At 61.6% G+C, this 27,186-nt stretch overlaps 5 protein-coding genes across 6 annotated transcripts in view; 2 read left to right on the top strand and 3 right to left on the bottom strand.

The window, feature by feature from the left end:
• Positions 1-2,557: 2,557 nt before the first annotated feature.
• On the bottom strand, positions 2,558-5,005 carry LOC135326602 (lysM and putative peptidoglycan-binding domain-containing protein 1-like). The gene is made up of 3 exons (XM_064504419.1): positions 4,410-5,005; positions 3,215-3,465; positions 2,558-3,065 (listed from the first exon to the last, which is right to left on the bottom strand). The coding sequence occupies exons 1-3, from the start codon at positions 4,539-4,541 to the stop codon at positions 2,909-2,911; spliced, it is 540 nt and encodes a 179-aa protein (XP_064360489.1). The 5' UTR covers positions 4,542-5,005; the 3' UTR covers positions 2,558-2,908.
• A 700-nt stretch (positions 5,006-5,705) lies between these two features.
• On the top strand, positions 5,706-8,460 carry LOC135326594 (sodium channel modifier 1-like). Its single transcript, XM_064504401.1, has 8 exons — positions 5,706-5,902; positions 6,901-6,971; positions 7,111-7,199; positions 7,274-7,371; positions 7,446-7,540; positions 7,755-7,927; positions 8,069-8,201; positions 8,273-8,460. Exons 1-8 carry the CDS (start codon positions 5,852-5,854, stop codon positions 8,370-8,372), a joined length of 810 nt encoding a protein of 269 aa, XP_064360471.1. The 5' UTR covers positions 5,706-5,851; the 3' UTR covers positions 8,373-8,460.
• Positions 8,461-9,567: 1,107 nt separating this feature from the next.
• Positions 9,568-14,703, bottom strand: LOC135326593 (tropomodulin-4-like). The gene is made up of 10 exons (XM_064504400.1): positions 14,589-14,703; positions 13,807-13,951; positions 13,445-13,601; positions 12,516-12,638; positions 11,880-11,969; positions 11,385-11,515; positions 10,512-10,619; positions 10,153-10,296; positions 9,890-10,034; positions 9,568-9,766 (listed from the first exon to the last, which is right to left on the bottom strand). Exons 2-10 carry the CDS (start codon positions 13,927-13,929, stop codon positions 9,744-9,746), a joined length of 1,044 nt encoding a protein of 347 aa, XP_064360470.1. The 5' UTR covers positions 13,930-13,951; positions 14,589-14,703; the 3' UTR covers positions 9,568-9,743.
• A 610-nt stretch (positions 14,704-15,313) lies between these two features.
• Positions 15,314-18,566, bottom strand: LOC135326598 (vacuolar protein sorting-associated protein 72 homolog). The gene is made up of 6 exons (XM_064504406.1): positions 18,383-18,566; positions 17,205-17,357; positions 16,708-16,825; positions 16,371-16,550; positions 16,142-16,283; positions 15,314-15,891 (listed from the first exon to the last, which is right to left on the bottom strand). The coding sequence occupies exons 1-6, from the start codon at positions 18,497-18,499 to the stop codon at positions 15,501-15,503; spliced, it is 1,101 nt and encodes a 366-aa protein (XP_064360476.1). The 5' UTR covers positions 18,500-18,566; the 3' UTR covers positions 15,314-15,500.
• Positions 18,567-19,299: 733 nt separating this feature from the next.
• The window catches only part of LOC135326611 (phosphatidylinositol 4-phosphate 5-kinase type-1 alpha-like), a 30,596-nt gene continuing 22,709 nt past the window's right edge, over positions 19,300-27,186 (top strand). Inside the window, exon 1 of one of the 2 annotated variants that reach the window (XM_064504429.1) lies at positions 19,300-19,465. In XM_064504429.1, coding sequence (XP_064360499.1) covers positions 19,408-19,465 — 58 coding nt within the window. In that variant the 5' untranslated portion in view covers positions 19,300-19,407. The remainder of the gene's footprint in view (positions 19,466-27,186) is intronic. The other variant, XM_064504428.1, reaches the window with a different exon arrangement.

Genomic DNA, 27,186 nt, shown 5'->3' with positions numbered 1-27,186 from the left:
TTGTGCTGGGCTCTATAGGCTCATCTGAGCCTTTGCCGGGCTCAGTGGGCTCATATACAGGCTCATGTACAGGACTCTATGGGCTCGTACAGGCCTGTGCTGGGCTCCGTGCGCTCCTACAAGCTCATGCTGGAGTCTATGGGCTCATATGGCAGGCTCTACAGGCTCATATGGGCGCTGTGCCGGTCCCTACAGGCTTGTGCCAGGCTCTAAGGGCTTGTATGGTCTCATGCCTGGATCTACGGGTTTGTATGGTCTTGTGCCGGGCTCTACGGGCTCATACAGGCTTGTGCCGGGTTGTACAGGCTCATATAGGCCTGTGCTGGGCTCTATGGGCTCGTATGGGTCCATGCCAGGCTCATACAATCTCCTGCCAGGATCTACGGGCTCATACAGGACTGTGCCACGCTCTTCAGGCTTGCAGAGGCTGGTGTCGGACTCTACGGGATGTTATGGGCCTGTGCCAGGCTCTTCAGGCTCGTATGGGCTCACGTTGGGCTCATATGGGCTCATATGGGCTCTACGTTCTTGTACAGGCCTGTGCTGGGCTCTACGGGCTTGTATGGGCCCTGTGCTGGGCTCTATGAGCTCGTGCCGGTCTCTGCAGGTCCATGCCAGGCTCTACAGGCTCCTACTGGCTGGTACAGGCTCTACAGGCTCATACGGGCCTGTGCCAGGCTCTACGTGCTCGTGTGGGAACACACGCATGCAAACACAGACATGGGAATATATGTGTGCAAATACACACGTGCAAACACAACAGCACGTGCACACAAGCAAATTCGTATCCAAACGCAGAGATACGTGCGTGTGCAGGTGTGCACACACATGCATGCACACACATGCGAACACGCGTATGGCGTGCACATACGCCTGCACAAACACCTGCAAAAATGCACGGGTGGAAAAACACACGGGCAGATACACATGGACATGTGAACATGTGTGCAAATGCAAACACGCGTGCAAATGGAGACACACAGATCTGCAAGGACCCCACACACACACACGTATGTGCAGCACGGTGAGGCCAGGACTCACCCCAGCACTCTGCTGTTTTGGGTGCTGGGTGGGGACCCGTGGCCTTTCCTGCACTGGTGGCTGTGTGCACGTGCGTGTGCGTATATGTGTGTGTGCACGCGTGCACGTGTCTGTGCACGTGTGTGTAACCAGCTGTGTGCATGCATGTCTGTGTGTGCACGTGCATACGTGTGCATGGGTGTGCACGCATGCTTGTGCCTGCCTAGGTGTGCACATATGTGTGTGCGCGTGTGTGTGCATGTTTGCACGTGTAGCTGTGCCTGTGCACGCACGTTTGTGCCTGCACATGCGTACAGGCAACCACGGTTGTCTGCACAGGCGCGTGTGCATAGATATGGGAGTGTGTGTGCATGGTTGTGTGTGCGCATAGCTACACCCACGTGTGAGTGTGAGTGCACGTGTGTCTGTGTGTTTGTGTCCAGAGGCCATGTCTCACTGGGCACTGGGAGCTACTGGGACAACAGGGACCACTGGGGCTGGGAGACCAGTGGGAAAGGGTGGCCCTGGGGACATCCCAGGGGTCCTTGGGGAGGGACATGGTGACCCAGGGGACAACCTGAGGCCCTAGGGGACGGGGGTGACCCTGGGGGATAAGGAGGTCTAGGAGGGGGCCCTCAGGGGACCCTGGGGACATCCCGGCGGGGCTGGGGGACAGGGTGACACTGGGAGGTCCTGGGGGATAAGGGGGCTCTGGAAGGGCCCTGGGGGGGGGACCCTGGGGACATCCTGGTGGTCCTGGGGATGTTAACTCTGGGGGATCCTGGGGGACACGATGGCCCTAGGGACATGCCAGGGGCCCCGGGAGATCCTGGAGGTCCTTGGAGACAGGGGAACCCTGGGGACATCCTGGGGGCCCTGGGGGACATGGTGACCCTAGTGACATCCTCAAGGTCCTGGGGGTTGGGGTGACCCTGGGGGCTCCTTGGGGACAGGAGCTCCATGGGGGGGGTCCTTGGCAACATCCTGGGAGGCTGGGGGGGTCCAGGGGTCCCTGGGGTGCAGGCACAGGGTGACGCCTGGTGGCACAGCATGGAGTGGTGGGGGCAGGACGCCTGGGTCCCCTGGGGTGTCATTTGGGGACAACTGTGTCCCGGGGGGGGGGGCATGACAACGTCATTGGGGGTAACCAAGTCCCCAGGGGAATACCACGTCCCTGGCAGGGTGACTGTGTCCCTGGGGGGGTGACCATGTCCCCAAGCCTGCAACCATGTCAGTGGGGGTGACCATGTCCCCAGAGGGGTGATCATGTCCCCGGGGGGGTGACAGCAACCCCAAAGGAATAACCATGTCCCCAAGGGAATGACCATGTCTCTAAAGGGTGACCACATCCCCAGGGCTGTGACATCCCCAGGCCTGACATCTCCCTGGGAGAGGGCGACCTTATCCCCAGGGGTGACCACATCTCCAGTGGGGTGCTGGTGTCCCCAGGGCTGCAACCATGGCCCCAGGGGGATAACTGTGTCCCCAAGGGGATGACTGTGTCCCCAGGGGGGCCGGCAGAGCAGGCAGAGCCAGGTGACAGTGCTCCATTTTATTTACAGGCTCCTGGGCAGGGGGGGCAGGCAAAGGGGGTGACCGATCCCGTCCCCATCCCCAGAAGGCCCCAAACTCACTGGGGTCCAGGTGCTGGCACGGAGGAGGGGGGGCTCCCCCCCAAAAAACCCCCAAGAACAAAAATATACCAATAAATAGGATCAGAGGGAAAATGTCGGCTGGTAAATCTGGCCCTGCATGGCCTTGCCCCAGCACCTCCCAGTGCCCTCCAGTACCTCCCAGTGCCCCCAGCCACCCGGCTGCTAACCCAGGCATCTGGAGCTGGGTGCCAGGGGAGTGTCCCTGACCGTCAGGGCGTCCCCAGGGTGCCGTGTCACAGCGTGAAGATCTCGTCCTCGGCATCGTGCAGGGCGGCCGCCCGTGGCGTCCTGGTGAGGGGCCGGGGGCCGAGCAGGGCGCGCCGGGCACCCTGGGGTGCTGGATGGGCCCCGGTGTCAGGTGCCCGAGTGCCTTCAGCCTCGGCGACGCTGCTGCGGGGGGAGACAGCGGGGTGACAACATGGGGTGGCCATGCCCACAGGCACCCACTGCAATCACCCATCCCCGAGTTGAACGTGCCCTCCAAAACCTCCGGGTTTTGCCCCAAAATCCTGGGCAAGGGATGTGGGGACGGCGCTCACCCCGTGCTGCCCTCGCGAAGCCGGCGGGTTGCCGCAGCCTTGGAGAGGCGGATCTCGGCATCGATCTGCCGGAGGAAATCGGTGGCCGAGAGGTCATGACGGGATGTGGCGGGGCAGGCCAGGCCTGCGGCTCCCTCCTCCTCCTCCTCTTCCTCCTCCTCGGGGCCAAGTTGCCCAGGGATAAGGAGCGTCGGTTTGAGGAAGATGGTGTCAGAGGTGTAGAGGCGGTTGGCACGCTTGATCTGCTCCATCTGCGGGGACCAGGGGATGGGATGGCATGGGGATGGGATGGGGACAGGGACGGGGACAGGGATAGGACAGGGACAGAGATAGGGATGGGATGGGGACAGCGACAGGGATGGGGATGGAACAGGGATGGGGATGGGATGGGACAGGGATGGGATGGGATCAGGACAGAGACAGAGATGAGGACAGTATAGGATGGGGACGGGAATAGGATGCGATGGGATGAGGATGGGACAGCGACAGGGAGAGCAATGGGGATGAGGACAGTATTGGATGGGAATAAGGAAGGGATGGAGATGGGACAGGATGGGGACAGATACGGTGATGGGATGGGATATGGACGGGATAGAATGGGACAGGGATGAAGGATGGGACAAGATCGGATGGGACAGGATGGGGAAGGGGACAGAGATGAGATGGGATGGGACAGGTATAGGGACAGGGATAGTGATGGGGGCAGGATGGGGATGGGACAGGGATGGGGACAGGGATGGGACAGAAAGAGAGATGAGGACAGCATGGAGACAGGGTGGATAGGGATGGGGACAGGGATAGGGTGGGGAAGGGGATGGGTCCCCCACACCCCCTGGCCAGCCCCATCCTCCAACCCTAGTATCCCATCCCTGTGCCCCCACCCCCCACCCCCAGGACATCCTGCCCCCCCTGCCCCATGGCATCTCCCCTGTCCCAGGCCTCCCTGCCCCACAGCAGCCCCCAGACCTCATAGTCTGGATGTCCTGCCCCCTGACAGCCCTCTGCCCCATGGCAGCCCCCCAGCAAACCCCCAGCAGCCCCCTTGCCCCATGGCAGCCCCCAGTCCCTCAGCAGCCCCCCTGCCCCATGGCAGCCCCCAGCCCCCCAGCAAACCCCCAGCAGCCCCCTTGCCCCATGGCAGCCCCCAGTCCCTCAGCAGCCCCCCTGCCCCATGGCAGCCCCCAGCCCTGCTCACCGTGACGCCGTAGCGCAGCGCCAGGCCCGCCAGCGTGTCCCCCGGCTCCAGGCGATGCTCGTGGCCCGGCAGCCCCCCCTGCCCCGGCCCCCCGCCGCCCCCCGCCCGCCCCCGCCTGAGGGGCGCCGCCATGGCAGGGTGGCCCCGCTCAGCCCCGGCCCCCGCCGTCGCCCCGGCCCGCGCTGGGGGGTCTCATGCTAAGACCCCCCACACCCACCCCACCCCTGGGGCCATGCCGCACCCTGACACTCCCCTGCTGGGGATCGGGGGGAGGGGGGACGGGACCCCCGCTTCCCGAGGGGCCCAGGCGTCCTGGCCCGCCGCCCGCGGGGGTGACGCTAAGGGCAGGCGGGCCTTTGGCCACGTCTCCCGGCCCCCCCGGCCACCGGCCCCCCCCTCAGCACCGCCGCCCGCCCGCCAAGCTCCCCCCAACAGCACCCTCCCCGCCCCCAGTAATCCCAGTCTGGCTGCGGACTGGGCAGGGAGACGCCAGGCCCGGCCGGCTCTCGCAAAGGCCTCTGGGAGATGTAGTCCCCGGCAGCGGGGGGCACCCGGGGTGTTGGCTCCCGTCGCCTCCCGCCACGGCCCGCAGCCTGGCAGCCCCGGCCTCAGCGTGTGCCCCTGCACGGGACCCCCCCGCCATGGAGCTGCCCCCACCCAGGGGCTTCCTGGCCCCTCCCCATCCCTCCCTGCCTCTTCAAGGTCCTTGCCCCCCCCCCAGGGCTCCTTGACCCCCTCTCATGGGTCATCCCTGACCCCCGCCAAGGTCTTTACCCCCCCACCCCGGGTCCCTTCCTGTCCCCCCCCCCGGGTCCCTGTTGCCCTGCTGAGTCCTGCCCCTCCCCAGGGTGCTCCCTGCCCCCCCCCCCCAGGACTCTCCCCCAAGGGTCCTCCCTGCCCCCCAGGGTACCTGCCCCCCTCTAGGACCCTCATTCCCCCCCATCCCTCTGTGACCCCCCCAAGGTCCCTGAGCCCCCCAAGAGTCCCTGCCCCCCAACCAGGGTCCTCCCTGCCCCGCAGGGTCCTGTCCCCCCCCCCGACGGGTCCCTGCCTCCCCCCCAGGGGCACTTTCTGGGCCCTTCTTGCCCTCCTCCCGGCCCCTGATCCCCCAAAATGCCCCTGCCCCTGAGGATCCTTCCTTGTCCCCCTTTGGAGCTGCCTCTCCATGGACCCCCTGTCCCCCGTGGGGGGGTTCCCTGCCCCGTCCCGGGTCTCCCCCCTCCAACTCCCCCACCCCGGCAGCCCAGCTTGAGGGTAGCGAACTACAGCTCCCAGCATGCCGCGCGCCCCGGCTGCCGCAAGGCACGGTGGGCCTGCTGGCCCCGCCCCCTCCGCTCTCTATTGGTCGTCGCGCCGGCACGCGGCCCGCCGGGAAAGGGGGCCCGGAAGCGGGCAGGGGGCGGCGGTTCCCATGGTAACCGCGGACGGCGCCGGCGGCCGCCATGTCCTTCAAGCGGGAGGGAGACGACCCCGGCCAGCTCGGCGTGCTGCAGGTGGGACCTCCGGCACCCCGGGACCCCCAGCCGCCCGGGTCCCGCACCGCCGCAATCCCGGGCCCAGCATCCCTGAGACCACCGAGAGCCCAGGGCCCCAAATATCCCCAGCCCCACGCCTTCCCCCAAATTCCCCCCCCCCCAGACCTGCCCCCGTCCTCCCTGCCCTCAAATGTCCCCCCAGACCTGCCCGCCATCCTAAATACCTAATACCTGTTCCTAAATGTCCCTCTGTTCCCCCTAAATAACCCCAGACCTCTGTTGCCATCTCCCTACTCCCAAATTCTCCCCACCTGAACTCTCCCCGCCTTCTTCCTGCCCCCCCTTAACGCCCCCTGACCATAGACCTGCCCCCCGTCATCCTCTGTCCTGACTTAACCCCTTCGACATGCCCCTGCTTCCAGACTCCCCCCCCGATGCCCCCCTGACCTGCCCCCAACTGCCTCCCAGCCCTCAAATCCCCCTGCCCACAAATACCCCCCTGCCCCCAGACCAGCCCTCCAAATACCCCCTGCCCCGACCTCCCCTTACTCAGCCTTGCCGAATATGCGCCTGTCTGTACCCTCTGCCCCCAGGCCTGTCTCTGGAAATCCCCTCCTGTCCCCCAAATATTCCTCTCCCCTACTCTGATTCCCAAATACCCCCTTGCCCCAGACCTGACCCCCAAAATACCCCCTTCCCTCACCTCAGCCTGTGCTGTTCTCCGGTCTCCTCCTCAAGTCCCCCCCTAGCAGCCTGCTTTGTCCCCCACCTTGACCCCCCGGTTTCCCCCAGCTGCCCCCCCTTCCCAGCTGCCTCTGTCGTCGCTGCTGCCTTTGGAGGCCCCCGGGGTGCCCAGGTCTCCTGGGCGAGGGGTGGATGGGTCCATGGTGTGGCCGGGCTGAGGACGAGGGTTGGTCCCCTGGTCTGTCCCACCTGGGCTGGTGAGACCGCAGGGTGAGCTGGGGGCAGAAACCCCCTCCGGCAGCAGCTAACGTGGCCTCGTTCGTCCCCCTCAGAAACGACGCGTTGCAGATCTGCTCGCCAACTACATCCCTGAGGACGAGGCGCTGCTGCTGAGGAGCGGGAGGTGAGTGGGACCCCCGCAGGTGGGCAAACCCCAAGCTCCCATGGGTCTGGGCAGCAGGAGCAACTCAGTCAGGGGGCTGCTCTGCCGATCTCCGAGCGCGGCACTGGACAAGCCTGACGGTGCCTCCTCCCTGGCACAGGTACACCTGCACCGTGTGCGCCCACCGCCCCATCTTCGACACGCTGGACGTGCTGGCGGTCCACAGGACCGGCAAGAAACACATCGCCAGTAAGCGCACGGGCTCGGCGGGGGGAGGTTGCCGTCCCGCTGGGCCAGCCGACGACCCTCTCGCTCTCTTCCAGGCCTGCAGAGCTTCTACGGCAGGAAGCGCTCGCTTGAGAATGAGGTGCAGAAGCGACAGCACGAGGAATTCGTGCGGGCGGAGGAGGCGGGCACGCAGGTGGGTGTGGACACCCCTTCCGCTCCCCGCTGGACCCTTGGCCGGCCGGCTTGAGCTCTGCCCCTTCCCCCCAGGGCTCCCCGGCCCCTTTGCTGGTGCGAACGAAGAAGATAGCCCAGAGCGCTCTGCTGAAAGCTGCTCCCTACAGCAGCCGCCACCGGAGGATGGGGTAAGACCTTGGGGGTTCCTGCCCTCTCGGGGGTGAACGAAGGGGGTGGCAGCACCTTTCCACCTTGTGCAGCTTTGTCATGGTCCCTGTCATCAACTCGCGCTCTGTGAGACGCCCCTTCCTCGGTTGCCATCCCCCGGCTGATAACGGGCGCTCGTGGGGTGGCATTTAGGGGTGACGGCTGGAGCTGGGCCTGACGCCTGTCCCACTCTAGGGCGGACAGAAACAGCTCGAGAGTGGGTACGACCCGGATAGAGCCAAGCGCTGCCCCTGCGTGCGTCGCTGCGATGGTGCCTCTGGAGCCCGGGGTCTCCTCGCAGAGGGACAGGGAGGCTGTGGACACCACCTCGGCGGCCCTGCTGCCAGGCCACTGCAGCAGGCAAGCAGGTGACAGTGGGACAGCAGCTCTGGGGCCGCGCTGGTGCCAGTGAGACAGGCCTCCGGGTTCTCAGCGTGTAACATCCCTGGCCCTGCCTTGGTTTCTCTTTTCTGCGTCTTGCCAGCTCACACTCCTCTCCGTTCTCCCAGACACACCAAAGGCAGCTGCTGCCCAGACCCAGCGAGGTGGCAAAGGAAAAGCCTCGCCGTCGCCTGCCAGCCAGCCTGAAGCCCTCAGCCCCAAGAGGTGCCAGGCCCTGCAGCGGTACCTGCAGCTCCGGAGGTGAGTTGGGCCCCGCTGGTGCAGGGAGCCCTGTGACGAGCCACGTCTCACCACCTCTCCATCCGTCGCAGCGCCGGCTGGATCCAGGACCGCTCCGGCAAGTGGGTGAAGGACGAGAACGCCGAGTTCGACTCCGACGAGGATGAGCCGCCGGTGCTGCTGCCGGCCTGAGGCTCCTGTGTGTCCTGCCTGTCCCCACGGGGATGGCACCGCGGGGACACCCCCAAGCTCCACATTAATAGAGGCAGCTGGAGGTGAAGGACGTGTCCGAGCTGTTGGGGTCTCTTGGTGGGGAAGTCCCAGGGTGCACTGGCGTGAGCAGTGTGGGGAGGATCGGGTGGTGTTGGGGACACTCAGTGCTGTATGTTTTTTGGGGTGTCCTCAGCATGGCCAGAGCGCGGAGAGCAGCTGGGGGTGCCGTCGACCTCGGCTCTAGCTTTGGCTCATCTCCGCCTTGTTCCCTCCTGTCCCTGACCCAAGTCACACTTGCTTTTTTGCCTGCTGGCAGGTGCCCCCAGGTCGTGCCCTTTTGGGGTGACAGCACCGAGCTCCCTCCTCCTCCTCCCCGGCAGCTGTCCTAGTCCTTCAGAAAGTACCTGACCCTGTCACCCTCCACTCCCCCCCCTTCACTTCCCCCCCCACCTTCTTTGCCTGCCAGCGCTCAGGTCCTGCGGGTGCCCCCACATCGGGGTGGCACCCGTGGGGCTGTTGTTTAAGAGCCCATCCCCTCCCAGCACCCCGAGCTGGCACCCGCACCCCCGGAGAAGCACCTGCCGAAGGGTCCCGCGTGGGGCCAGACCCTGACCCCGCGGAGGGCTGCAGGCTCCCTGGCAGCACCGCCTGGGGTGACGTTACACCTGGGCGCTGGGAACTACCCTCCTCTATAAGCCGATGATGGGCCGGGTGCCAGGGTGCTGTGGGGAGCCAGGCCCAGCCCAGTGCAGGCCTGGGGGCTGTTCCCGGATCCCTGTGTCCCCCCACCCACCTCGTCGGCCCCTGCGAAGCCGGGTGAGTGGCTCCATGCCAGGGGGCACCTGGCTTCTTGCAGTGGGGGTGCCCTGCTCAGCCCAGCCTGTAACTCAATCCCCTGGGTATAAATACACCGGCCACGGGGCCTGCCAGCTCCCGAACCGCGGCACCCTGCGTCACAGGGACCCATGTGTCCAGCTCGGCCCCTTTCCCCACCCTAATTAGCACTGGATTAACAGCTTGAGGCTAGTGGGGACCCCAAAAACCAGGGTGCCCCAGACCCCGCATCTCTCTAGCACTCTCACCCTCACTCAGCTAATCTGTGGGGTTCCCTGCACCCCCAAATCACACCCCAGTGTCCGACCCCATCCCCGTGGCCGCAAGCAGAGCCCCGAGCCCCTATTTCTCCGTGCTGTTTATTTACAGAGGATCCAACCCCCGAGGGGCAGAAACCTGAGCTTGTTTCCGCGTTGGGGTCGGCAGCTGAGCGCGCGCCCGTGGCTCCGGGCGGCTGCCTCGAGGCATGGTGCCCGGGGCACCGCGGCAGCCACGGGGACGTGGAGCCGCGGCGGATTATATTTTCTTCTGCTTGCGACCTGCGGGGCAGAGGGAGAAACGGGTCAACGATGGGACCCCCCTTCCCTAATTTCTACCCCCGAGCTGTGGGCGATCGACTTTAGGCCGCTCCACGCCGGAGTGGGCGCAGCTGGGGCACTCACGGAGCTCGTTGTTCTTGGTGATGGCGCTGGCGGCGCGGGCCCGCGGGCCCTGCTGTGTGAAGTGGTAGCCAAAGCGCATGACGGAGGGACGCTGCTCCAGCATCGTGGCCATCTCCATCTCCACCGTGTCGCCCAGCCGCTGGCACTGCGGAGCATGGGCCCAACTGGGTAAACTGAGACAAGTACACACCCCTCCGCCCCGCACCAGTGGGGTATCAGATCCTCGTGATCACCCTGGGCCACCCACGGGTGCCCGTCCCTACCTGGTTGTCCACCTTGAGCTCGCTCAGGGTGCTGTTCTGATACATGGCCTTGATGATGCTCATCATGCCGGCGCTGGTGATGAAGTTGGACTCAATGTTGAGGCTCTGCAGTGTCTTGTTCTCCGTCAGCATCTCAGCCACAGCCTGTAAGAGCTGCGTGTCACCTCAGGGTGTCACCAGGAGCCAGCATTTCTCCCACTGGCATGTCCTGGGCAGCCAACACCCCCGTGGTGCTGGGGAGCTGTGGAAAAGCCACTGCTGGGTGGTCTTTGCAGCTCCATGCCTCCAGTATGGAGCTAGGGGAAGGGGACCACATCCCCTCTGTGTCTGGGGACACAGTGGAGGGACCCAGGACTCACGGTGGCCACGGGATCGTTGCTGCGGGTTGCTACCAGGCTGAGCTTCTTGACGTGGGTGTTGGTTTTCATGGCCTCGCAGATGGCCTTCAGCGTGGAGATGGGAATGTCCTGTGACAAGGGGACAGGGGTGTCACCAAGGGGGTGGGGGCATTCCCAAGGGGATGCAGGATGTCCCAAGGGGATGTAAGTGTCACTGAGGGCATGTGGGATGTCACCAAGGGGACAGAGGCATCACTGAGGGAATATGAGTGTCACCAAGGGCTGGGGGGTATCACCAAGGACTGGGGACGTGGGGGGGGGGAGGTGACATGGATGTGTGGATGGAGGGACAGACAAGCAGGTGGCAGAAACCAGTTGCCCCCAGGAAAGCACTGCCCTGCCCCTGGCTGGCTGCTCCTCCCGGACACCTTGTGGCCCCTGGGACAGGGACCAGCACCTTGAGGACCCTCTAGGGACACCCTAAGATGGGAACCAGCATCCTGGGCACATGCCATAGACACCCCTGGATGGGGACCAGCACCCCAGGGACACCCAGAAGGGGGAAATGTGCCTCAGGGATGCTCCAGGACAGGGACCAGCATCTTTTGATGCCATTCAGACAGTGGGACAGGGACCTGCTCCATGGGGATGCACCAGGATGGAGACCAGCTCTGGGAATGCGCTGGGGATGCGCCAAGATGGGGACCAGCACACCAGGGACACTCCAGGGCAGTACTGGCACCCTGGGGACACCCCAGGCACACTGCAAGACAGGGATCAGCCCCCTGGAGATGCCCCCAGACAGGATCAGCACCCCGGGGATGCCCCAGGGACACCCCTGGATCGCAACCAGCACCCTGGGGACACCCCGGGGACACACACCAGGCCCCTCACCTTGATGTTGTTGAGGTTGACGTCCTCCAGGGTCCCATCGTTGGCCTGGATCTGCCGCAGTGTCTCCTCCACGTTGGTGGGATTTGGGGGCTCGTCTGGCACCGGCTTGTATTTGTCTGGCTTCACCACGCCTGGGCGGGATGTGTGTGTGCACGGGCCCGGGCGCACCAGGGTCCCCCGTGTCCAGACACGGACATGTGCCCGTGAGGCCACAGAGCCAAGCACAGACGTGTGTGTGGGACCATGCATGGTCAGAGGTGGACCCAGAGGCATGGCCACATGTGCATTCCCGTGTGGACACATGTACACAAGCGTGTGCGTGCACACGCACGCAGGACACACAGACACGTGTGCGCACACATGCACACGGCTACCCCACCGCATCTCAGGAGGCATCCCTGGTCCTGACCCCCAGTTCCCAGATCTGATTCCCTTCCCCGGCCCGGCCCCGTGTCCGTGCCCATGTGTCCCATGTTCCTGCGTGCGGACACTCACTGTTGATGCCCTCCGTGTTGGAGATGGTCCCGCTGCAGAGCGCGTCGTAGTACTGCTTGTTGCTCATCAGCGTGTACATGCCCAGGATGGCTGCGGGGCCACGGTCAGCCGGGACCCCAGGTTGTCCCAGATTAGCCCCAATTGCCCCCAGGACCACCCAGCGCCACCCCAATTGCCCCTAGGACCACCCAGAGTGGCCTCAATTGCCCCCAGGACCCCCCAGAACTGCCCCAATTGCCCCCAGGGCCCCCCCCCCAGCCACCCAAATTGCTCCCAGGACTCCCCAGAGCTGCTGCAATTGCTCCCAGGGTGGCCCCAATTGCCCCCAGGACCTCCTGCCCATGGGGACGCCGGGGCCTGGAGCAGCACAGGGTGGCAGGGGGCCAGCGCTGAAAGCCAAGCGAGGGGTCAGGTGCTGCTTTTAGCCAGGCCCTGGCTTGGGCCCAGCGTGGAGGCGGGGGGGGGCTGCAGCGCACATCTGGAGGCTTGCACACACGTGTGCAACGCCAGGGATTGCCCCCACAGAGCCGGGGACATATGCGTCACCCTTGTGTGACATGGCAGTGCATGCACACACACCCCCCCCCCGTGTCCCATGTCACCCCACATGCCACCCCAGGGCAGCGCCAAGCCCACCTGCGATGTCGCACATCTCCGCATCGGTGGCGTTGGCCAGTGCCTCCTCCAGCTCCGGCTCCAGCGTGATCTGCTCCTCGCGCGGGATCTCCCTCGTGGGGTTCTTGGGCACGAAGGGCTTCCCTGGGCATGGGGGACACAGGGTCACTGCCTCGCGCGGTGTTGCACCACTTCGTATTGCGCTGCACTGCTCTGGACCAGCTCCTACCGCCTCCTCCTGCATTGCACCCCTTCATACCACGTCGCACTGCCGGGTACCACGTTGCACCACTTCATGCTGGCTCATACAGCGTTGCACCGCCTCGTCCTGCCTCGTGCCACATCGCACAGCCTTGCACCACCGCACATGGCATTGCACCGCCTCGTCCCGCATTGCACCTCCTCGCACCGCTTTGCACCGCCTCGTCCCGCATTGCACCTCCTCGCACCACCTCGTCCCGCATTGCACCTCCTCGCACCGCCTCGTCCTGCATTGCACCATCGCGTGCCACCTTGTGCCACCTCACCCTGCCCTGTGCTCCGTCGCAGCGCCTTGTGTCCCCTCGCGCCACGTTGCCCTGCCTCGTGCCACGTTGCGCCGTCTCACGTGGCCTCGCACCACCTCGTGCTGCCTCGCAAGGGCCCAGCGACGCCGGTGACACCAGCTCTGGGCCCAGGAACCTCGTGCCCCTGTGCTGGGGGGGCCAGGGCAGTGCCTGGATGGGTGACATCGCTATGGGGTGGCAGTGCTGGGGGTGAGATTGCCGGGAAGAGGGAGGGTGTGACACTGCGGGGGGGGGCATGCATGTGTGTGACATTGTCGGGGGAGGTAGCCATGCCCGGGGCTGGCGGGGACCCAGCTCACCCAGGACATCTGAGCCGAGCTAAATAAGCTAAATATACTCGGCGCCGTGGGGCCCCGGCCCCCCGTGTCCCCCGTGTCACCGCACCTCGCTTTTCGCCGGTGAAGGGCACCAGGTCGTCGCGCTCGCCGGCCTCCAGCGCCTGCTTCTCCAGGTGCTGCAGCAGGGCCGCCCGGTCCAGCGGCCCCGTGGGGCTCTTCTGCGTCTGGTCCCGCTGCCGCAGCCCCGCCGGCAGCAGCATGTTCTGCGGAGGGTCCCGTGACACCCATGGGTGCTGACGTCCGGCTGCCCCAGGCTGTCACCCTCTCTAAGGGACACCCCCCTCCCCGCACCTGGGCTGAACCTGGGCCTCCCGGGATGCTCCTGCTCTACGACTCGGGTCTCCCTCCCCACCCAGCCCCGGGGACAGGACTCGGGCATCCGGGTGCCCCCCACCTTGGGGTGCCCACCTCGGGGTCCATCTCCAGCAGCTCCAGGTCGAGCTGCGCCAGCTCCTCGGCCGAGAGCTCCCGCAGGATCTTGTCCTCATCGATATCCCGGTACTTCTCCAGCTCCTGTCGGTAGGACGTCATGGTGGGGGGCCGGGGGGGCGGCCTGCGGGGGGGACAGGGCAGGGCTGAGTGGCCAGTGGGACGGTCCCCATGGCAGGGGGACACCCCCATGCCAGGGTGAAGCCTCCCCAGGCTGAGGGCACCATGGGGCACCCCAAGGTGGGGGCTCCAGGTGGTTGTGTGGGTGCAGGGAGAATCCCCCCCCCCCAAGCAGCCACCTGTGGTCGCTCCTGGGGAAACCCGGGCTCCAGGGTGCCCTGCAGGGCTGGGACTTAGGCATCCTGCCCCCCACCCCAGCAGCGTTCCCCACTGGTCCCAGTTTGGCAGCCCCAGTAGCAGGGGGAAGCACCCAGAGCCGCTTGTGCCCCCTCCCATCTGTGCCCAACACCCCTCTGTCCCCGCACACCTGCCCCCCCCTTCCTTGGGGGGAAACATTGACACTCGGGACGTGACGCCCCGGACACTCAGGCCTGGTCCTCCTCGAGAAAAGGAGCATGAGTAAGGATTTGCCCCCGGACGCCTGGGTCCCAAGAGCTGGGGCACCCCGGGAGGGACAGACACTCACGGGGGAGGGCTGGGGGATCACCCAGGCCCCCTCCCCTGGCAGCGGACACTGAGCCGGTGTCCCCAGGGGAGGCCCTGCCCCCCCGCCCCAGGTCCCCCCCGGCCCAGGGCCCTACCTCGCCGCTGGCTTGGGGCCGCTGAGCCTGCCTGGGTGCAAGCCCCGGTGCTAAGCCAAGGGCTCCAGCCGCGCAGGGCATGAGATCAGCATTTTATTCTGCGAGCCGGCGGCGGGGAGGGGCGAGATCACATATCCCCGAGCGTTATCGAGCCCTGCCAGCGCCCCGCGTCAGCTCCACCCCAGCGCCCGGGGCCTTTGGGGGCCCCTCGCGCCCGCACCGGTGGCTCCGAGCACTCCCCGGGGCGCTGGGGGATCAGCAAGGGGCTCACTGCTATTTGTGTCCGCCCCGGCCAGGGGAGAAAAGGGAAGTTTGGGGCTGGTGGAGGCTTTCCCGGGGCTGGGGTCTCTGGGGATGAGGCTCAGGCCTGTTCCTGGCACTGCAGGGACATGGCGAGGCTGAGCTGCATCTCCTGGGGCCCCACAGATCCCCCCAACATCCCCCTTCTCCCCCGCAGGGACGTCATCCCCCTCTTTGCTCCAAGATTGCCCGAGGTGACTCCGCTTCCCCCTCCCCCAATCCGCCAGGATCAAAGCCAGGAGACGGAGACCAGAACGGTCAGGGAACAGGCACTCCTGGGGCAATGCCACGCTGGGGAGACTGGGAACAGCTACTGCTTGTTTATTGTAGGGTCTCCTGGAAAACAAGAGGCTGTACGCACCGTTTGTTTACTGTAGGCCCTCGTGGAATTGCAGGCGCTACTTGTTTACTGGTGGAAACGACAGTCGGCAGATATCAGCTTTATTACACAGCTGCTACTAGGATTTATTTCTTTTATATAAAAACAGTATAAAGTAGATAAATAGAACAACAAACCATCGTCCAGAGGGGCTGGAACACAGAGAGGACGAGAAACCTCAACTCGAAGCCACCCAAACACGGCCACGAGCCCCCCCAGACCCCCAGCGGCGCTCAGGTTGCTGGGACGCTCTGCTTGATGATGATCTTCTGGCGGGTGGCGCGGATGTTGGGGTCAGGGCCGGGGGGGCCGGCCCCCAGGGTGGCAGAGGCGGCCGCACTGGGCAGCCCGTGCGCGGTGATGTATTTCTTGTAGGCCTCGCGAATGATTTTGAAGGCGCGGATGTTGGAGTAGGGGATGTCGGTGATGGGGTCGCGGTAGACGGCCGGCTTGTGGGTGACAGGGCAGATCTCCCGCACGGGCAGCCGGGGCTGCTTCACCTTGGGGAAGAAGCGCTCAAACGTCTCGTCATCGCTGAAGGTGATGAAGGTACGGGAACACTTCCCGATGGAGGTCGGAGCCACGGCCGGCGCTGCTTCTGCCTGTTGCGGGTCTTGATCCAACCTGGAAAGGCTGCAATTAGCTCTGATGGGACACACAGGGCTTGGGAAAACCCCGAGGCAACTCCCAAATGAGCCAAAGCCACCAAATCCTCTGCTTCATCCCCCCCGCGGGTCTAGAGCGCAGGGTTAGGGGGCTGAACGCACCGCTTGCAACCCGCTTCCCCCTCAGCACGACGGGATGGAGAGCAGGGAGGGATTTTGGGGTAGGCAGGCACCGGAGGGGCCTGGCTGCATGCTGCAAGACCACCTACCCCTCCACGTCCACGTTCTCCTCCTTGCTCAGCTCCGTGATGAGGGGCATGGTGACGGAGCAGTAGCGGATGATAGGCCCCACGCACTTCCGTTTCTTCTGAACCTGCTTCTTCTTGTCGGCCTCCAGGCGCTCGTAATTCTCTGCAGAGGTGGGGACAAACGGGGTCTCAGCACCCCACCGACGCCCTCATTCGCCTGCCCATGCCGCCTCGGGGCGGCCCCGCTTACCCAGGGAGCGGAGGTTGATCTCCTCCGTGATCTTGGCCTCTTCCAGCAGCTCCTCCTGCGTCAGCGGGCGGTCGTAGTTGGGGCCGCCCTTCTTGCGCTTGGACTGCACCTGCCGCTCCTGGATGCGGAGGAAGGTCTGGCGCGTGTGCTCCGTCGTCGACTGCCGCATGTGCTTCCGGCCTGCCGCCAGCGGGCGGGAGTCAACCGGGGGCACCCGCAGGGCCTGGGCCACCCCGCGCAGCCTGAGCCGGACCCCAGCGCCCGGCCCAGCTTTGAAAGCGGCCTCAGAGGGACCCGCTCCCAGCCCGCCCAGGTGGATGCATCCCAGCCCACGTACATTCGCTGTCTCCCACTTCATCCTGGAGCTCCAAGGGGGTGGATTTCACCTCTCGGGCCTTCTGGGAGCTGCTGCTGGGAGTGTCCAGCTTCTTGGGTCGCAGGCTCTTGATGGGCTCCTACAGGAATCGGATGCGAGGCAACATGAGAAAGGAGAAAAATTCCCTCACCACTTTCAGCCTCGTTTAAACGAGAACCTGTTCGGGGACCAGACAGAGGTCCTCGCTGAAGCACCAACAGCCCCAGAGAGGAACATCTCCCCCTCAGTGACAAACGACATTGTTAATCACAGCAGCACTGTTAGCTTGTCTTAATTATACCACTTTTCCGGGGATGCCTGTATCTTTTCCCAGGATTTTGGAGGTAGCAGAGGTCCTCACAACACTTCTGTCCTTCTCCAAGGACAGAGCAGGGAAGTCCTGGGATGTGTTTGTGCCTCCCAGGACTGGGATGGGGGCCCAGGAGTCCTGAGCCCGATCCTGTCCCGCCGCTCCTCACCCTGTAGGCCTTGGTGACCACACGGCGCCGCTGCTTGGGCTCGCTCTCATCCTGGTCGCTGGTTGGCTCCTCGCCCTCATCGATGTCAAAGTCCGAGTCCACCTCGTCATCGCTGTCTGACTGGTCGCCCTTGTACTCATCGTCACCCGACTCCTGTGGGGACAGAAGGGCTGCGTCACCCCCACAGAGTTTTGCTCCCCGGCCCACGTGGCCAGGGGTCTCAAGCCCCAGTGGCCTCCTGCCCCATGGGGCAGGGAACCTCGTCTCTGTGGGGGCAGCTTCTCTCAGTGTCCCCCAGGCAAGAGACCCTACTGCTTCCCCCGCCTCCCTGCTGACCCCCATCCCCTTCCCCAGACACCCCCAGGCTTCCTACTATCCCCAGGGTCCCCCTGCAACCCCCAGCAGCCCCCCATGGTCCCAGTACCCCTCGTAGCACTGCGACCCCCAAACCTCCCCATGTGCCCCCAACCGCCATGTGCCCTCCCCCAAGGACGCTCAATACCCAGTCAGAGCCCCCCCAATGTCCAGCACCCCCCCAGCCCCCTCCCCACAACTCGAGGGCTCCCCAACCCTCCCAGGGTCCCCTAAAAGTCTCTAATACCCACCCAGGACCCCTTCAGACTCTCCCAAATATGCTCCCAGAATCTCCCACACCACCCAGTGCCCCCATAAAGGCCCCCCAACAATTTCAGGGACCTACCAGGCCCCCCCCAAATACCCTCTCTTGGCCCTCCGGCCTTACCAGGTCCCCACAAAGACTCCCAGTACTCTCCTAGGGCCCCCCAGTGCCCTCGGGACCTCCTCAGACGCCCTCCAAACACCCTCCCAAGGTCCTCTGTTCCCTCAGTGCCCCTCTAAAGGTCCCCAACACCCTCTCAAGGCCCCCCCAAACCCTCCAACACCCTCAGGGCCCCCTTAGACACCCCCAAATACCCTCCTAGAGTCCCTACAGCCCCCCAGAACGCTCGGGACCCCCTCGAGCCCCCCATATATCCTGCCAGGACCCCCAAGAACGCCCCAAACACCCTCACAAGGACCCCTCAGAGCCCCCCAAATACCCTCAGAGCCCTCTCGGACCCCCCCAGTCCCCTCCCCGCGGCCCCGCGCCTCCCAAGGCCCCCTCCCCCAGGCCTCAGGGCCCCCTCGCCCCTCCTCAGGCCTCCCCGCCGGCCCCGCACCTCTGTGAAGCCGCCGTACGTGGTCTGGTAGAACTCATCCTCCTCCTCGGCCTCCAGCAGCCCCGAGAGGCGGTTGCCGGCCGTGCGCCGCGGGGCCCTGCCCTCCGCCAGGCTCATCCCGCCGCCGCCGCCGCCGCGCTCGGCGCGCCGCTGCCCGCCCTGCCCCGCCCGCGCGCCGCAGGCAGGCCGGGCCGAGCGAGCGCCGAGCGGTCGATGGCGGCGGCGCGCCCTCTAGGGGCTGGTGGAGGGCACTGCAGGGTGCGGGGCCGGGGGGGCTCCGCTGTGGGCTGTAAGGCCTGCGGTGACTCCTCCGTAGTGCATGGCCCCCGGGGGGATCCCCTATAGGCTATAGGGCCCAGGGAGGCTCCTCTATAGAGTATGGGGCCTGGGGTAGGCTCCCCTATGGGGCCTAGGGTAGCACCGCTATAGGGTACAGCCCTAGGGAGGCTGCCCTGTGGGCTATAGGCTGCTGTATAGGTAGGTATAGGCCCTGGGGGGGGCTCCCCTATGGCGTCTGAGGTGTGACGTCACCGCCGCGCCCTGGCGTGACGTCACCCGCGGCATGTGCCCCTCTCCTCCCCCCTCCCCGCGGCATTGTTTTGGCTCGCCCCGTCACGTGACCCATGGCTGCCTCCACGCTTGCTTCACCCGCTCCCTTTGCGCGCATGCGCCCCACGCAGTCCCCGCCAGCTCCACCGGGCATTAAAACAGGCGGGGCCGCCGCCGCCGCCGCCGCTGTGGGGTTGTTTTTCGCTTCCCGCTCTGTGCTGAGTGGTTGCGTCCGGGGGCGGGGGCGCGTCCAAGCTGGGGGGGAGAGGGAGGGGCGCAGCCGCGCGGGTTCTGCGTGCGGGCGCCGCGCTCCCCCCCCGCCCGCGGCTGGGTGGTGCGGTCCTGAGCGGCAGGGCGGGGCGGCGCGGGCGGTACCAAGTCGGGAGGGGCGGCGCGGGCCGGACCCAGCCTGGGGGGCGGGAGCGGGGGGGAGCGCACGAGCCGGCGGCCGCCACAGGAGGAGGGAGCGCACCAAGATGGCGTCTGCCGGGCCCGAGTCGGGGGGCAGCAGCGGGAGCAGCGGCGGCCTGGCGGGTACGGGGCTTGGGCCGGCGCGGGCGAGAGGGCCGTGGGGGATGTGGGGCCGAGCTGGGCTCCGAGGGGGCTGTGGGTGTGTGGGGCTGGGCTCAGTTCGGCTCGGCCTTCGGGGCGTGTGTGCGGCGTGGGGTGTGTGGGGCTGGAGTGGGCTCGGGGGGGGAGAGGCCAGTGGGGTGTGTGGGGCTGGAGTGGGCTCTGGGGGGGGAGAGGCCAGTGGGGTGTGTGGGGCTGGAGTGGGCTCTGGGGGGGGAGAGGCCAGTGGGGTGTGTGGGGCTGGAGTGGGCTCTGGGGGGGGAGAGGCCAGTGGGGTGTGTGGGGCTGGAGTGGGCTCTGGGGGGGAGAGGCCAGTGGGGTGTGGGGGGCTGGAGTGGGCTCTGGGGGGGGAGAGGCCAGTGGGGTGTGTGGGGCTGGAGTGGGCTCTGGGGGGGAGAGGCCAGTGGGGTGTGGGGGGCTGGAGTGGGCTCTGGGGGGGGAGAGGCCAGTGGGGTGTGGGGGGCTGGAGTGGGCTCGGGGGGCGGGGAGAGGCCAGTGGGGTGTGTGGGGCTGGAGTGGGCTCGGGGGGGGAGAGGCCAGTGGGGTGTGTGGGGCTGGAGTGGGCTCTGGGGGGGGGGGGGGTGATACCTGTGGGGTTTGCGTGGCTGAGGTGAGCTTTGGGGGAGAGGGTTGTGGGGTGTGTGGGGCCGAGGTAGGCTGGGGGGGGGGGTGAGGGCCGTGGGAGGTGTGGGGAGAGGTCCATAGAGTGTGTGGGGCTGGAGTGGGCTCTGAGAGGGAAGGAGGGTCATGGAAGGTGTGGGGCTGAGGTGAGCTTGGGGGGGGAGAGTGAGGGATGTGTGGGGCTGAGAGAACATGAGGGGGATAGGCCTGCGTGGGCCTGTGGGGACTCCTAGGGGAGTGAGGGCCGTGGGGTGTGTGGGCTTGGGAGGAGCTCGGGGAGGGGGGACACCGTGGGGGCTGTGGGGCTGGGTGTGCGCAGGAAGGTGCTTGGGCCCTGGGCTCAGCCTGGTGTGAGGTGGGAGAGCGAAGCCCTTGGGCCGGGGCACGGCTCTGGGGGTGCTGCCTGGGGCTGAGGGTGGGAGGCAGCACTCCGGGGCAGCGGGGTCCCCAGTGCTGTGGGGCGAAGCGGGAGGGCGCTGAGGAGAAGCTCTGCAGGGCGTGGGGCAGTGAGAGCGGGAGGGTTATGGGGCAATTCTGAGTGGGCTGAGCTCTGCAGAGCCCAGCCAGCTCTGTGGGGTGAGCTGGGGTGGGAGGTACCATGGGTGCCAGCAGCAAGATCTCTCTATAAGACTGACCCTTTACCGGCAAGGCGCTCCTGGGTGCGTGGTGAGGGCCCTCTGGGCACGAACGGTGGCGGGTCGGGGGGCTCGAAGTCCTCCCACAAATAGACAGTGGGGTGTTCACAGAGGATCTTGGGGAGGTGGGATTGAGTTACCTTTAAGGGGTGCCCTGATGGCTTGGGGGGGTGGCTGAGCCTGCTACAGCAGGGACCCAAGAGGTCATTGCGAGGGGAAACTTGACCCTTTTCCCTTGTATTGCTAGAGCCCGACCCCCGAGTCAGGTTGCTTTCCCTTGGGGGAGCAGTGGGTGCTGGCTTCACTTATTCCGCTGCTGGAGGGCGGTGGGGGTAGCTGAAATAACTTCCTTCAGGCAGGGCTGTGTTTTGCGGTGCTGGGGAAGGGGGAGGATGGCATCTCCCTGGTGGAGGCACCCTCTTCCCTGCTGCGTCTGATGTTGGGTAATGTGAAGGTAGCTCATCAAAGCTGTTCGGTGCCTGTGGGAGGCAAGAAGATCTGGGAATGTAAACATCTTCTGGTTAGACTGATTTTAATGACTAAAACCAGATCTGATAGAAGTCAAGGGAAAGGTCCTGAAGACTTCCAAAGCCTGAAGGTTTCTCTTGCTCCGCTGATTTAAATTGCATTGAATCGGCAGTCGGAGGGTACCTGCTAATCCTAGCTGAACGAGAAATATGCTGAATTCAAACTGGGCGCAGTTCTCATCCTTGAAGAATCCCGTAATGATAAAGTGGGGGTGTGTGGCCCTGGGATAAAATAAGGTACTTCTTGGTTCTTAAACCAACTCCGCCTCCTCCAGTGTTTTGCAGGTAGTGTTCTTGCAGCTTTCTTGGGGAAGCTGAGAGCCTTATTCCCCCTTTAATACGGTCCCCAAACCAGCTTTCTCATGCTAGTTTGTGGCTCGAAACAGAAATGGCTTTCTAAAAGCCTTTTAATTTGCATTTGGTAAGATGCATCCATCCTTCCTGAGTTGCTCTGGTGGAGAGTGAGGAGGATGTTTGTTTATTATAATGCAATATGCTGGAACTTCCCGGTCAGCAAGAAATCTCTTGTCACTTGAATTGCAGCAAGAAAACAAAACGTAAGGGAAGACTTCCAGCTGAACCTGAGCCTCGTGTGGTGCCCTCAGTGTGTCGGTGCTTTGTACCTTAAGCCGCACTGTCTGCTACCCTGAGTCTCTCGTAGAAGCATTTAGGGACAGATCCCAATGAGGACCATGCCTAGGCCTCCCCTTTGTAGTTAGCGGGCTAGGTGTGTAAATCCCTGGATCCTGAACACCACTGTGAAAGGAATTATTTTCATAACTGCAGCGAAGTCAATGGGGCGGCGTTGTCTGGGTGTCACCTGGGAGGGCTGCGTGTTGGTGTTAGGCTTCCTGGGTTCTTGGATGTGACCACTGGGTGGTTTTGCAAGTGGATCTCTAACGTGTTCGCTTCGTATTTGTTCACCTTGTGACTCGGCATGGGCGAAGTAGTACCTGTTGGTCCGATAGAGCCAGTTTTGTGAGGAAGAGATTGCTTCGGTCTTTTTTGGCTACGGCAGGCATACTGTCTCAGCACAAAGGGCTGAGCGTTTGGGGGCTGGACCCTTGGGATCTTTTCCTTGCCCTGCTTTGGGGCTTCCTTTGAGATCTTGATCTTTTCCCATGCTTCCCTGTTTCCTAATATGGAAAGGAGGAGCCTGCTTCAGAAGGCTCTTAGGGCTTGAAGGGTTTCAAAAGCTTTGCTTAAGAGGAAAACATGCAAGCACACAAGTAAATCTCTTCTGTCTTCCTGTTGAAATAATTGCCATTGTTTGCTTCTCAGGGTAGCTAGGTGTTGGCCAACACACATTTCCCACAGAATTTGAATCCCAATTATTGCAGAACCTCAACCATGTGACATATGTGATATGTGATGTATGATCACCTTGACTGATCGCTGCCGGCACAGGCTTTATATCTCTGCCTTCTGTTGTCGGTCCAATCTCCGGGAGACTCAGGCCCTCTCTCCACATGGCAGCACAGAGGAATATCTTGTGCACGCTGATCATCGCCTCCCTGTCCAGGGCTGGGACTGCTCTAGGCAGGATTTGGGCTTTGGGTAGGATGTGGTCTGCAGCTTCCCGAGAGAACAGGTAGAACTGGAGACGGTGAGAGCTGTGAGCCGCTGTCCTTGCGTGGCTAAGAGAGGGATCCTGAAATGGGCATCTGGCTGCCAGTGTTGGTAACGTGGCTGTAAAAGAGCTGTCTCTACAGGGATCCCGCTGTGCCTGTCCCCCTCCTAAAATGTCTCGTGCAGAGAGACCTGGCCTGCAGTGCCTGTGTTTATCACTACCTTGCAGTCCTGCCAAGCAGAGACATTTGACTGTCTTGCCAAGCGCATTTTCCCGTTCTTGCATTGGAATACCAAGGCCATGAGCAAACAGCAGGTTAGAACAGTAACTAGTGCTTTTGTTTTCACCCTGGGCAGAAGCTGGTAGGGCACCAAAATCGGTCTTGGGCCAGAACATGGCCTTAAAATGCCAGCGGAGCAGCTCCACAGAAGACGCAGGACAGCCAGCAGGTAGGAGGAGGCCAGTAGTTGGTGGTGGAAGCCTGTTATTTTGGACACGAGGTTTTACATTTTCTCCGTGGTAAACCTTAAACCATCTCCAGCCCTGCCATGGCCTGTTGGGGCAGTGCCCACCCTCAGTGCACGCGTTGCGGTTCACCCTGGGGCTGATTACTCAGTTAACTGATGTCTTTCAGCTCAAATAAAGGGGATGTGAATGATGCTGAAACTCCCACCCTTTCCTCCTCCCAAGCCAAGTAGGCAGCCTTTCCCTCTCTCCTCGACTGCGCTAGAGCCCTGCCTCGGCGTGTGTTTAACTTGCCGGGGAAGCACCCGGGAGGTTTTCTCATTTTGTTGCTTTCGCTTTGAAGCAGCATGTGCCAAAAATGCTAATGTGGGATTTCAGTTGTTTGGTTCTTTGTGCCTCTGGCGCAGTGACCGCTTTATAATTAGGGATCTGAGCGAGCTGAGAGTTCATTGTCACCCTGGCTTCGGGCCCCTCCCCGAAGTCCACAGACAAAAGAATTGCTCTCAAAATGGCTCAGTCACTTCTGGGAGCAGGAGAATTACTCTGAGGCATCTGAAGTGAGCTGAGAGCAGGCCCCTGAACTGCTCAGTCCTAAATAGAGGTATAAAACCTCTAGAAAGTCTCATCTACCCCACCATCAAATTCTGCAGGAGGGGCACTGCTTTCTTGATCCAGCCTAGTGCAGGAGGAAAGATCAGGTTATTATGCAAACATCTGAATGGCTCATCATCTTTAAGCTTAAAATCAGACATCAAATGACTTCCCAAGACCTGTCGCTGAGTTATAAAAGTCTCTCTTGCAGGCTTCCCAAATATCAATTGTGAAATCTAAAACTGTCTCTTTGGGTGTTGTGGACTGGTTTCGCAAGCCAGGTCCTGGTGTCTAAACTGTCACCATCTCTTTTGGCAGTATGATGATGCTGTGGGAATTCTGCTTATTTGTGATAATCATCCTGGCACTGGGCAGAGCTCCCTTTTCTTTAAGATGGTGATGAAGACTGTAGTTGAAAGAACAAAGATATGAGCTAGCTTGTCTAAATAAATGACAAATACATCTGTCAGAGGGAAGCTTGTCTAGAAAAGTAGTAGCTAGAAAGCAAGTGAAAATCATGTGGTTTTGGGGGAGCACTGATGACCCATAGTAGTTTCCTGAATTATAACTGAATTTCCCTTTGGAAAGTAAAAGCTGCTCCTCCCTCTCTCCGGCTTCGCCATGTACTGCTACAAGGCTCGCTCACTGCTTTTCCCCTCCCTGCCACCCCAGTTAGTCCCATGGGAAATGCAGGCTTGAAAAGCCTTTTTCGGCAACTGCCTCGACTCCATCCTACAGGGTAGGAGCTGTTGTCTCTGCGTGGTCTGTGTGCTGCTCTCCTCCCAGACCCTTTTTTGGGATGGTTATCTTAGGAAACTGCTGCCTCTGAGGACTGTTTGAGCTGGGGGCTCAGGGCTGAATTCTTTCCCTGCTCTGGGCCGTGGGTCTCCAACTGGAGGCAGAGGCATGTTAACGCTGCTGCGTGTGCTGCTTCTCTTAGCTCGTACAAAGCTTCATTCTCCAGGACTGGCGCTTCGTTTTTCCCCCAACTAGAAAGTATGATGACAGGCGTAAGTTGTTCTTGTTCTTTCTTGATTACTATGTAATAGTGGTGATTAAATATATGATCTTGCCACATCCCTATGGACTCTGCCTTGTTTAAAAAGCAGAGCGCTCCCAGGGCAGAAAGATACCTTACATCTGACCTAAATATTATTCTTCTGGAAAATGATTGTTTATCTTCCCCAAAATTAAGAACGCGGTGCAGCAGACTGAATCCTGATTCTGCAGACTGAATGCTAAATTCTGGTTTCTCTGTCACCAGCTCCCTCTGGGGTTGATTTTAGCAAGTCCCTTAACCTCTCAGCTTCGGCTCTTCTGTGGAATACAGGCTGTTTACATATTCTCTTCCTAGGGCTGCCACGAGGGCTCCTTAATATTTGTAGAGCAAGCTGAAAAAGGAATCCTTTAAGTGTTTATTGTAACGATTTGTATCCCTTAAGTAGCTCTGGTAGCCATAAACCTGCCTTTCAAATTCGTCAGCACCATGGAAAAAGTAGCAATTTTGTATTTCTTGAATAGCTATTGCTGTTGGGGGGCAGGGATCAGTTTAAATTTTGAATAGGTGAGATGTTTTTGTGGAAAGCTATAGTAATGCAGAGCTATAAAATCTATGGTCTTAGGCCAACTGCAGGATTAATTTTCAAATGGCAAAATCTTGTGTAAAGCAATTGTGCCAGAAGAGCCTGCTGTAAGCGAATAAGGGTCTCTCCAGCTTTTCTGCAGGTTACAGAGGAAGAATTTTCTATAAAATGTTCTAGAGAGTGTTCTCATCTGAGGACTCATTGATTCAGAGGTGCTAAATGCTTTCAACAAATATTGCAGTCTGCCACTGTCTTCTACTGGGAAACTTGAGATAACCTCCCCCCCCGGAGATGTTTTTGCTCTGAAGCATAAGGAAAAGCAATAAAATGAATACAGTGCAGGTCGGCATTTCGCTCGATTTTGTTAGCAGTGCTTAGCCATCGTTCTTCCACCCTTTTTTTCCCAGACTTTGCACTGAAGTATAAAGTAATTTTGCTTTATTTGTTCGTTGATGTTTTTATTATTATTATTTTGAATTGTGATTTTTGCAGTTCCAGGGTGTTCTTTGACTCCCAAGCAGTTCGATCATGAGGATCAAAGAGTTTGCACGCCCAGTCTGTCTCGAAGCCGGTATTTTGAACTGGGGGAGGAGAAAGGCATGGCTCAGGCCAAAGCGTTGGTATTATGAGAGGGATGGTGGGGGAAGAAATATGGAAGAGAGTCAGGAACAGATGCTAGATATTTCTAGCTCACTGTCCTTTTCTCAGGCCTCGTGCCCACTTCTGTCGTCTTCAGTTTCCACTGTTCAGCCCTACAGTCTGCCTACTCCACGTCTGTGGGCTGTTTCCATCCTTCTCTGCTGCTGAAACCATCACAGATACAAGTCTCATTTATTTGGCTAGCTGTGCGATAGGGGGATCTTGGAATTATATTGCTCTCCTTTCTTTCAAAGCTGTCTCGAGAACAGATGGAGATGTCGAGTTTGAGTTGCCACCTTCCTTGGGGTACCTACAAGAGGTTAATTGTCAAATCTAATTATTCACAAAGCTTTGATTACTGAGGTCATCTTTCAACTGAGTAACTGGTTTTGGTCAAGGACTTTGCTGTGCTGATCAGAAATGAAGTAAAATGGGTTTCTTCCCAGCCCTAGTCACTTATGTTGGTTTGTTTTGGATAAGAGCTCCCAAATAACTAGTTGCCATGAAGCATGGCTCTTCCTGGAATTGCTGAGATAACTGTTCCAGCCCCAAAACAAGGAGTCCAGGACTCCAGTGAGTTTACAGTGCTCATCTGCTAACATTAGCATTTAATCACGTTCCCAGACCTCTAGGTGATGAAGATGAAAACTCAAACCCATCTTTTTTGTACACTTTCTTCTCTTCTGCTCACCTTTGGTTGTATAGAGGCAGAGGGGCTGCCCATGCTTTCATCAGTCTCTAGATGTTGTCACACCTGGCCTCAGCTCTGTTTTGGGTACTCACAAAGTGCTGGTAACCTGGTGTAGTAGGGCAGTGTGATGAAGGGGGAGTGTGCTAGACTGAATGTTTTGGAAACGAGCTGGCCTGTTGGATAAAAAAGTTGCTTTATTTCTCTGTGGCTAGGTATGCTGACATCCTCAAAAAGCCTTTGGCAATTTGCTGGTGAAGAGAGCTTGAGGGAGGATTTACTATTTCTGCAAAGCAGCAAGAGGTGTCTAAATAAAATTACAAAGATTGTGCCTTACACATCTTTCTCTGGGCCTCTTCCCAATAA

The sequence above is a fragment of the Dromaius novaehollandiae genome, unplaced genomic scaffold (assembly GCF_036370855.1).
Source record: "Dromaius novaehollandiae isolate bDroNov1 unplaced genomic scaffold, bDroNov1.hap1 HAP1_SCAFFOLD_32, whole genome shotgun sequence".
Classification (NCBI taxonomy): domain Eukaryota; kingdom Metazoa; phylum Chordata; class Aves; order Casuariiformes; family Dromaiidae; genus Dromaius; species Dromaius novaehollandiae.
This window is presented reverse-complemented; position numbering and strand designations above follow the sequence as displayed.